Here is a 10,805-nt window from a genome sequence, read left to right as displayed (position 1 = left end):
GTAAAGCCCCGCCCCGTCCCCGCCCCTCGTCCCGCCCACAGCGACCAAGCCAGCTCTAGCTAGGAGGCAGCTGGCTCTGCGGAGGCGACATGTACCGGCTCCTGTCAAGCGTGACAGCTCGGGCTGCGGCCACCCCAGGCCCAGTCTGGGCCGGAGGGCGGCGCGGGGCGCACTGGCGACCCGGCCTACCCGTGCTGGGCTTTGGTTGGGCCGGCGGCCTGGGGCTCGGGCTGGGGCTGGCGCTCGGGGCGAAGCTGGTGGTCGGGCTGCGGGGCGCCGTCCCCGTTCAGTCCCCCGCGGACCCCGAGGCATCCAGCGCTACCGAGCTGTCGCACGAGCAGGCCCCGGGCCCGGGGAGCCCGACCACGCCTGCGCCGCCCGCTGCCAGGGGCTTCTCCAGAGCCATCGAGAGCAGCCGCGATCTGCTCCACCGGATTAAGGTTCGGGGCCCAGTGGGCGTCAGGGCGGCGGCTTCCGAGAAAGACTTTCCGTTTTCCGACTGCCTGGCCGCGGGCTGAGGCTCTCAGGGTTGCTCAAGTAGCAGCTGAAGTCACCGGCCGCGGAGGGGCCCGCCCTTCCCCTTTAGAGAGCGAGTCCCGCGCACCTCGACGGCCACCGCGCTCGGAGCAGAATCCTTGCCCTCCTGGTGGGCGGGGCCTCGGGGTGGGCGGGGCCGCAGAGTGGGCGGGGTCCGTCCCACTTTTGAACCACCTTCGTCTTTCTTCTTTTCTCTTAGGATGAGGTTGGTGCCCCCGGCATAGTGGTTGGAGTTTCTGTAGATGGAAAAGAAGTATGGTCAGAAGGTGAGTTCAGCAAGTGGTCCATTTTGTTACTGGTGAAATAAAATACTGATGTTTTACAGGTCGGCGTTGCAAAAAAGTGACACATTTGTAGAGACCGTGTATCACTGCAATAATCAGGCTATTTTATTTATCACTGCAAAGTTTAAAATGTAACTAACTGGGCTAGGAGTATAGCTCAGTGGAAGCTCACTTCCTTAACCTCCATGTGTGAGGGCAAAAGAAAGTAAATAATTAAATTGTGTGACCCAGGTACATGGATGTGTTCAAAATGCTTTCTTCTTCCTGTTCACTCTTGAGAGTTGAAAATGGAATGGAGAACAATCCATTAAATTATTACTATCACATATTAGATAACTCTTATTACTAACTAAAATGTAAGTTTCTGCATATTTTTATTTTTTAATTCAGTAATTTTTTTTATTCCCCACTTTTGTAAAAGGCACTATACCAAGTATTAGGAATAGATGATATCCCTGGTCCTTAGTGAGTTACAATCTGTTGTTATATTTACTAGGCAGAAGTGTTAACTGTTTTGTTTGTTTTAACAAGAAAAAGCTTGAAGTGGTCTGGGACTTAGCTCAGTTGTTGCTTGCCCTTGGGTCCAACTTCTGGATATGATTCCTTGCACCACAGAAATCAAAGTAGTATGGACCTGTGATTCCATTCCTCAGGAGGTAGAAGCTGGAGGATCAGAAGTTCAAAGTCACATAATGTGTTTGAGGCCAGCCTGAGAATGTAGAGACCCTGATATCCATCTCTCCCCTAAAGTTTGAAGCTTTAAGAGTGCCATTTCTGTACCTTTTACCGTAAGATTATCAAAGCACTATTTCATAATATAACTTCTCCATTATGAGCAAATGGTTTCAGTTCATCACCTGGGTTTTATTTATTTATTTCTTTGTTTCTTTGTTTATGTATTCATTTTGTTTTTTCAAGACTGGGTTTCTCTGTGTAACAGACCTGGCTGTCCTCAACCTCATAAGAAATCTGCCTCCTGAGTACTGGAATTCAAGTTTTGAGCCACCACATCCAGCTCATCACCTAGGTTTTCTGTAAATGATATTTTAGGCATTATTTAAGGAAAGCAGTAGTTTCAGAAGATGTTGCTGGAAGTGGTTGGATTTTGGAAAATTATACTTCACTTGAGTATATGTGTATTTTAATCAATATAGTTAGTTTATGAAAAAATTTAATAAGCTGGACATGATAGCACATGCCTATAACTGTAGCACTGAAGAGTTGAGGTAGGAAAATCACCTTGAGTTTGAGGCCAACCTGAGGTACATACAGGAAGATCCTGATCCAAAAAGCAGAATGGCCAGGGCTAGCGAGATGACTCAGTGGTTAAAAACTTTTGCTGCTCTTGCAGAGTGTCCCAGTTTGGTTCCTACATGGTGGGTCACAACTATCTGTAACTCCAGTTCCAGAGGAGCTGCTACTCACGTCTAGCCTCTATGGGCATGTGTATTATATGTAGCAGTGCTTTGCCTGCATGTATGCCTGTGTACCATGTGCATACTTGGTGCCCACAGAGGCCAGACTTTACAAACTAAGTTCAATCCCAGGGACTAATATGGTGGAAGGAGAAAATTGACTTTTGCAAGTTGTCCTCTGACTTCTATAGGTGCATGTAATACAGAGAGAGAGAGAGAGAGAGAGAGAGAGGGAGGGAGGGAGGGAGGGAGGGAGGGAGGGAGGGAGGGAGGGAGAGAGATCGGGAAGAGGGAAGGAAAAAGAGAGAATAAAAAAGAATTTAATAAATGCCAGCTTTCTAAGTAGGATAAAGTATTTCTACAAATACTTTTACATTAACATTTTATTCTTTTCCTACTTCAGGTTTTTATATTTCTTACATTTAGCTGCACACTTTTACACTGTGCAGAATATGAAAACCAAACATTTTTCTAGAAGAAGCATTTAAAAGTTAGTATATTGGTTTTCCTCTGGTTGCAGCTACGTTAAGCAACTGGATAGGGAATTTGACATATTCATATTTGTTTTATTTTGCTGGCTATTTTAAAGAATTCAGTGAGGACGCTCAAAAACAGAAAACTACAATATGAGGGATTATGAAGAGTGGTGGTGTTTAAAGAATATAATGATTTAAAGTGTAGACTAGCAAGCATGGGTATGCAGATCTCTGTCACCCCACCTCTGATACCAAAGTCTGTGTTAGGGTTCTCTCAGAACTTATAAGATGAATCTCTGTTTATATAAAAAGTGGATTTATTAGAATGACTGACAGGCTGTGGTTTGCTACCCCAATAATGGCTGACTAGGAACGAAAAGTCTAAGATTCCAGAATGTGTCCAGTCAGCGAAGCTAGATGTCTTAGCTGGTCTTCATTAAATGCTAGAATCCCAAAGAAGCAGGCTCTAGTGGGAGTGAAGGGATGGACTTGCCAGCAGGGTGAGAACAAGCCGGCAGGTAGCAAAGGCCTCCTCCTTCCACGACCTTGAATAGGCTTCCTGCAGAAGGCATGGCCCAGATTAGACCTGAAGTAAAGATCTGGATTAAAAGTAGATCTTTCGCCAGGCGGTGGTGGCGCACGCCTTTAATCCCAGCACTTGGGAGGCAGAGGCAGGTGGATCTCTGAGTTCAAGAGTTCGAGGCTAGCCTGGTCTACAGAGTGAGTTCCAGGACAGCCAGGGCTACACAGAGAAACCCTGTCTCGAAAAACAAACAAACAAACAAACAAAAAATACAAAAAAAACAAAAAGTAGATCTTTCCACTTTACTTCAAATTAACCAGAAATCCCTAACAAGTATGCCATCTATTTTGCATTTTAATTCCAGATGTAGTCAAGTTAACAAGCAAGAATAGCCATCAAAATACTCACAGTCCCAAATGGAAGTAGTATCTTAAGTTCAAGACCAACCTAGGCTATTTAAAAAGAAGCATCACCATTATATTGTTAAGCTAAGAAAAACTAAGAGTATCTGAAAATATTGGATGAAAATTGGTTGGGTGCCAGGTAAACTCTAGTTCAGCTGAACACGCTTACTGTTGTCAGGATTGATAAGACTCTCATCCCTACCAGACCAGTGCCTTATGAAAGCAACACCTAGTATATCTTAATTTGACACAGTTTCAGCATCAGCCTTTCTGCTTTTATTTCCTTTGAAGGTTTAGGCTACGCAGACGTGGAGAACCGAGTGCCCTGCAAACCAGAAACCGTCATGAGAATCGCAAGCATCAGCAAAAGCCTTACCATGGTGGCTCTGGCTAAGCTGTGGGAAGCGGGGAAGCTGGATCTGGATGCCCCTGTGCAGCAGTATGTTCCCGAGTTCCCAGAGAAAGAGTATGAGGGTGAAAAGGTAGTGACACTCACAGCTCCTTTTCCCACTGGTATGTTACACTGTGTATACCGGAATCCTATTCTAAGTATTTACTAGAATTCTTTGGCTTGTTTTTGTTTCATAGATTTCTTTTTCAATCTAGACGATAATCTGTTGGCTACTTTTCTGTGAGCTTTCTGTTCCAAAGCTGTTGTTGGCTTGTTTGCTACGGTTTAACCACTGTCAGTGAAGTTTTATGTTTTTTTGTTTGTTTGTTTGTTTGTTTGTTTGTTTTTTGGTGTTAGGTTTCTGTCACAACAAGATTACTAATTTCGCACTTAAGTGGAATTCGTCATTATGAAAAGGACATGAAGAAAGTGAAAGAAGAGAAAGCTTATAAGGCCCTGAAGATGATGAAAGGGACACCACCGGCTGACCAAGAGGAGGAACTGAAGGAGAAGGGCAGCAACAGTAACGAAAAGAGCGACTCCCCGAAAGCCAAAGCCGAGCAGGACAGTGACGCCAGAGGCCGCAGCGCAAAGCCAGGCAAGAAAAGGAATGATTTTGAACAAGGCGAATTATATCTGAAAGAAAAGTTTGAAAATTCAATTGAATCACTAAGATTATTTAAAAATGACCCTTTATTCTTTAAACCTGGTGAGTCCTGACTCCCTCTCCTAACGAAGTTGTTATTGTTCAAGTTTCTTTTTTCAGAAAGGTCAAGACATTGCTTGCCATCTTGATTAATGGTTAATGATTGTACTGGGCCAGTATAGTGCCTGCATCATGTGTGCTGGTGTGTGTGTGCGCGTGCGTGCGTGCGTGTGTCTGTGTTTGCATGTTTACATGTGTGCTTGTGTATGTGCATGTGTACATGCATGTATATTACACATGTGTATATTCACGTGCCTGTGGAGGCCAGAGGACAACCTTAGATATCATTCCCCAGGACGAGTTCTCACTGGTTTTGTTTTACATTTTATTTGTTTGTTGTGATATGTCCAGAGGTCAGAGGTCAACTTCCCACAGTCAGATCTCCTCCCACCGTGTGGGTCCCAGGGACTGAATTCAGGGCTCGGCGGCAAGTACCTTTACCTATTGAGCCATTTTGGCTCCCTAGAGCTAGCATTGCAGGTGTCATCACCCTGACTTTTTTATGAGGGCTCTGGGGATTGAACCCTGGTCCTCCTGCTTGCTCTACAACCACTTTCCCAACGGAGCTATCTCCCCTAACAGCCAGGAAGATAGCTTTAGTGTCATGGAAGGCTACCACATCATAGAGAGTCTCAGCCCTGAGGTATTCATGGGAACTGTGGAGAGTGCTGGCATAATAGTTCTCCAAACGGAGCTTGGACACAAGTGGAGAGGTGAAGGCGCTGCCCTTGCACTTGTACGTGGTTAGCACGGCAAGGGCTCAGCAGCCTGTTCGGACCTTTGTCCCTTAGGAAGCTACTGTTAGTCAACTTACCTTCCCCCAAACGCTAATCTATAAAATATTGCCTTTTCTTTGGGACAGCAGCTTACTGTGTAGCCCAGGCTGGCTCACCTGTGATCCTCCTGCCTCAGTCTCCGAAATGCTGGGATTACAGGTGTGTAGCACCATGCTTGGCTTTAGCCTTGTGTTCATCTCTATGTGTTTTGGTTTTTTTTCTTACCTGAAATTGGCGTACTATTTTCATTTTGAAAGCCATCTACGGGTCTGGAGAGATGGCTCAGGAGTTAAGAGCAAGCATGCACTGCTCTTAGAGAACCTGACCTCAGTTCCCAGAACCCGCGTCCGGTGGCTCAACGCTATCCAACACTCTAGCTCCTCCTGGGAAGCTCATGCTTTCTTCAGACCTGGCAGGTCAGCTGACCTCAGTACGCGCTCCCTTCCCCCATACACATAAGTTTTAAAACTATATAAAGTAAAGATTTTACTGTGATTCAACATTATTATATAGAAACAACTAAAAAGACCAATGAAAATATAATTACGGATTTTGTATTTAAAAATAAGATTTCTACCCATTTTTAGTATAGGTCATAAAATCTTAAGAATTCAGACCCCTAAGTGAGCCATATATATGTATGTGTGTGTGTGTGTGTGTGTGTATATATGTATATACATATATATGTATATATATATGTATATATATATGTGTGTGTGTGTGCGCACATATTTGAACAAAGTTTTATGCCTATATACATTTTATTAAAATAACTAATACCTGGCAGCATAGCTGGGTAGTGATGGCCACACTTTTGATCCCAGCACTCAGGAGGCAGCAGCAGGCAGATCACTGAGTCAAGACCAGCCTGGTCTACAGAGTGAGTTCTAGCCAGGGCTACACAGAGAAACCAAGAGATAGATAGATGAATGGATGGATGGATGGATGGATGGATGGATAGATCTCATGTGACTAGTTATATCTTAAACAGTGGAACACATTGAGGAGAACAAGACATTTGATTAAGGGCTAGCTGTGTGTTGCTACGTAGATGGCCATGAAAGCTTTCATCAGGGCAAACCTGAATTCAGGGGCAGCCTGTGACTTACTCCACTCTCCTCTTAGCATTCACAACTTCTGGGCAATCAGTAGCCAGAAGGAAGATGCCTTCAGGTATACTTTTTGGAGAAGTGTCTTTGAACCCTAATGATCTCTAAATAAGGCCTGATGCCCCAGTGACCCAGCAACTCTGCTCTGGCCTTTGAATATACCAGACTGTGGAATAATGTTGTTCTGTGTTTATACATAAAAAGAACCCCAGAGAGCCTCTCTCTGCACATGTCATTGCTCGTCTCCTCCAGGAACTCCAAGTTGTAACTTTTGTTGTGCTCGCCACAGCCTGTCTTGGGTTCACTCCCAGCACTTCCCACCCCACCCCCACCCCCACAAAAAGACAACTGATAGAGAAGTCAAATTTGCTTTGCTTCTGCCTTTCTATTTTATTGCTAATTTGAAGGGTTTAGTTTTATTTTGAGGTAGTATATATTTGTTTATTTCATGTTCAGATAAAAGAGCAGATTCAGACAAGGATTTGTACAAGTTTGCAGTCCCTGTGTTGATCATTGTGTTTTTCTTGTGTCCTGGAGCTGGCCTGATATTCAGGGAGCCTGGACTAAGCGTGGGCATTACAAAGCTAACCAAGGTTTTGGCACATCACCCGTAACCTATATTTAGATATTAAAGTAAAATATTACAGCTTTAAATATATGACTGTTTTCAGTGGAAATATACTTTGCATATGTTTGAAGAATAATTGAGTATTCTCTCCCCCTTTCCCCATGTGATGATGTCTCAAGGTAGTCAGTTTTTGTATTCAACGTTTGGCTATACTCTGCTGGCAGCCATAGTAGAAAGAGCTTCAGGATATAAATATTTGGAGTATATGCAGAAAATTTTCCATGATTTGGACATGCTGTCAACTGTCCAGGAAGAAAATGAGCCAGTGATTTACAACAGAGCAAGGTAAACAGACATCCGCTATGTCCGGCTGTATTATGTCTTAACATTGTGCTGTCGTTTAAAAGTCAGATCGTCCTTGTTTCCGTTCCAGCATCAGCTTGCTACAGGTTTTGGAGCTTTTCTACATGTCTGTTTTTTATGAGTAAAATTAAAGAAAGAAATATGTTTGTGGTGTCTCACACCTGTAATCCTAGCACCAGGAGGATTAGGCACAGGGATTACTGTGAGTTCAAGACCAACCTAGGCTACACAGTGAGTGCCAAGCTAGAATGAGATCATCACAGAGGGGAAGGGAGAGGCCCAAGAATAAGGAAGAAACAGTCATGGTTCAAGCTCCTGAGTAATTAAGCCAAAATTCCGCCTATCGTGTGCATAGACAATTTGGTTTTTAAACATCTTCTCTTATTTTTAATGTTATTATTTACTTCTTATTTTTTTCTGTACATAAAGTTTATTTTAAAGTAATTCTTACTTAGAAAAAGTTCCAATAGTGTAAGAAATTCACATAGACCTGTTATCCAAATTCCCCAAGTGTTAGGCCGTATTTATATTATCTGTCTGTTGGTGTTTCCTGAGCCATTTGGGATAAGCTGTAGACATGGTATTCAATACTTATAATTGTTCACATGTGCATCTTCTAAAAGTGAGGACATTCATGCAGTGATTTAATCAAATCTTCAGACTTTATTGTCAGGGATCTTGTATAGGTAATATTCCATGTGGATTCTGTAGAGCAAAATGCACTCCCCCAGACAGTCAATGAAGTAAGTCTAAGCTAACACCCACAAGAGCAGAGTGAATGGTTTTACCTCTGAGGAACTCAGTTTGTTGGTCGGAGTCCGTAGTCAATCCATTGGATTGTTAGGTCTTCTTAGTGTTTTCTGTTGGCATGGAACTTTAGTTTTGGGGTTGGCTTAGTGTGCAGAACTGTATGAAACAAAAGAAATCTCTCTGGGTTCCTAAGCTGATTGTTCCTAAACAAATGAAAGGAGCCTCTGGGCTGTATCATAGGGGTGGCTTTACCTTCTGCTTGTTTCCTGGTCTTTTAGAACTAAGCATTGTTCTTGTTTTAAGCTCTTTCATGCCCTTAGCTGACAGGCTAGCAGGCTCAGTTTAAATGAAAGTTTTGGGTTTTATTTATTTATTTGTAAAGATTTATGTATGTGAATACACTGTCACTGACTTCAGACACACTAGAAGATTATAGATGCTTGTGAGCCAGCCACCGTGTAGTTGCTGGGAATTGAACTCAGGGCCTCTGGGAGAGCAGTCAGTGCTATTAACTACTTAACCATCTCTCCAGCCCCTTGGTTTTATTTCTGTTTCTCAGTTTTTCCGTGAATTTTTATTCATAGTCACATCATGATTCAGGGCCCCCCTTCACTATTTAGGTATAATGAATGGTGGGGGAGAGGAGAGGCAGGGAGAGCCAGGATGTGACATGGTCTCAAAGACAGCATCCCTTCTGTGGCTGTTGCCTTCTTAACAGCAGGGGACGTCCAGGCAGCTCTGCCAGTGGTTCTTGATCTGGTTCTGGCTTGGGAAGGGCCATCTTGTAGTTCTTGATTTTCGTTTCCTGTCCCCAGGCTTGGTGCTGACTCCTAAAGCCACCCCTAAGAGCTCAGTGTACCCCGAAGAGCTCAGTGCACCCTTTAGCAAAGACTGTGGTGGATGCAATGCTTCACTTGAAGTGTTAAGTGAGGCTGCTTTTTGTAGTTGCATTCTCGGCTGCACACGGTTGTGTTTTCCTGTACTGGGGCTGGAACCAGGGTCTCACCCACGCCAGGCAAGAGCTTTGCCATGGAGCTACACCCCAAGATGCTTATACTATGCATTTTAAACTTGAGCTTATTTCTAAGCCGCTCATACCAATAAAAAATAAATATATAAGTGCTTTGAAAAGCATTGAAGTATTTTTAAATGAAATATTTCAAATTTCTGACTTTGTAGATGTAATTTCCGGCCGTTGTATAATGCTGCTTTTCTGTAAATTGTTGGAGAATCCTAAGTAAGAGGAGGCTGTTTGTCACCTGCATCAGTTATCCAGTTATAACACGGGACCAGTGACCGCCTCAAGGATTTGTGTGTTCCATTTTTAAAGAAGAAAGTCCCTAAGAGTTTAAGATAGTTCTTTCTTCTGAACAAAACTATTTTCACAAAAAGCTGATTTGTTTTCTGTTCAAAGAAATTGAGAGATTTGAGTCTAGAATCTGCCTATATAAAGTTTAGATTTCTAAATTAAAGACTAGTTCTCTGTAATCTTACACTTAAAGGAAGAATGAATGAAGTTCCTGATGTCCAATCATTATAAGTATTTTCAGATGTTTTCCTGTTAGAAGGAAGTGACACAGAACTGATTGTCCACGCATTGTGTAACCCCCTTCCGGTTCATTAGCTGGCACCATGAGGATGGTCAGAGTTGAGGAAGAAGCTGTTATAGGAAGCTACGGGGATGGGAGGCAAGACGTAAGACAGAGCAGAAGCTGACCAAATCATGTTCATGAAGTTAGTATTAGACACGAGAAGATACATGTTAAGACCCTCAGTTGCTGGGCATGGCCATGCACACCTGTGACCGCCACACTCAGGAGGTGGAGGCAGGATAACTGCTGTTAGTTTGAGGCTGGTCTGTGCTATGTAGTGAGTTCAAAGCCAGCCTGCGATACATAGAAAAACACTGCCTAAAAAAAAATCTTCTGCAGACTTAAAGGAAGATTACTTACTTTTATTTTATGTGTTTTGCCCATGCCTGTGTATGTGCACTCTATGCGTGCCTGGTGCTGACAGAGGTCAGAAGAGCTCCTGAAACTAGGGTTACAAACAACTGTCGCCATGTGGCTCAGACAATTGACCTACCATGTGGGTGCTGAGAATCAAACCCAGGTCCTCTGCAAGAGCAGCAAGCACTCTTACCTGCTGAGCCATCTCTCCTGTACCCCTCACTTGTGGCCACCTCTTTCCTAACAACTAATCCTACTTCATCCAGTTATGAGCTGGGCTTTTAGGGGCTATTGTAAGTTGTGTTTTATAAAAAGAAAAGGAAGCCTGGCATATGTTCGATAGAGTAAGGTATGGTGAGGTGGAAGGGGGTGTCTTTGCAGGCCCATGCTGAGGCATCCCTTCCCCCTGAGGGACCAGCCATGCGAAGAATATGGTATAGAATAGAGTTTATTTAGGGCATGGGGAGGGGAGGGGAGGAGGGAGTAGACACACACACACACACACAGAGAGAGAGAGAGAGAGAGAGAGAGAGAGAGAGAGAGAGAGAGAGAGA

The 10,805-nt window shown here is 43.7% G+C and overlaps 1 protein-coding gene across 1 annotated transcript in view; it reads left to right on the top strand.

Moving 5' to 3' along the window:
- Lactb (lactamase beta) overlaps positions 1-10,805 on the top strand; it is a 15,528-nt gene continuing 4,723 nt past the window's right edge. The window contains exons 1-5 of the mRNA XM_028781467.1: positions 1-440; positions 737-803; positions 3,931-4,121; positions 4,388-4,739; positions 7,369-7,534. Of these exons, the coding sequence (XP_028637300.1) occupies positions 90-440; positions 737-803; positions 3,931-4,121; positions 4,388-4,739; positions 7,369-7,534 (1,127 nt within the window). The 5' untranslated portion in view covers positions 1-89. The remainder of the gene's footprint in view (positions 441-736; positions 804-3,930; positions 4,122-4,387; positions 4,740-7,368; positions 7,535-10,805) is intronic.

Source organism: Grammomys surdaster, unplaced genomic scaffold (genome assembly GCF_004785775.1).
Source record: "Grammomys surdaster isolate TR1022 unplaced genomic scaffold, NIH_TR_1.0 437, whole genome shotgun sequence".
Lineage (NCBI taxonomy): Eukaryota > Metazoa > Chordata > Mammalia > Rodentia > Muridae > Grammomys > Grammomys surdaster.
Note: the sequence above shows the minus strand (reverse complement) of the source record. Positions and strands in the feature narration are given on the sequence as shown.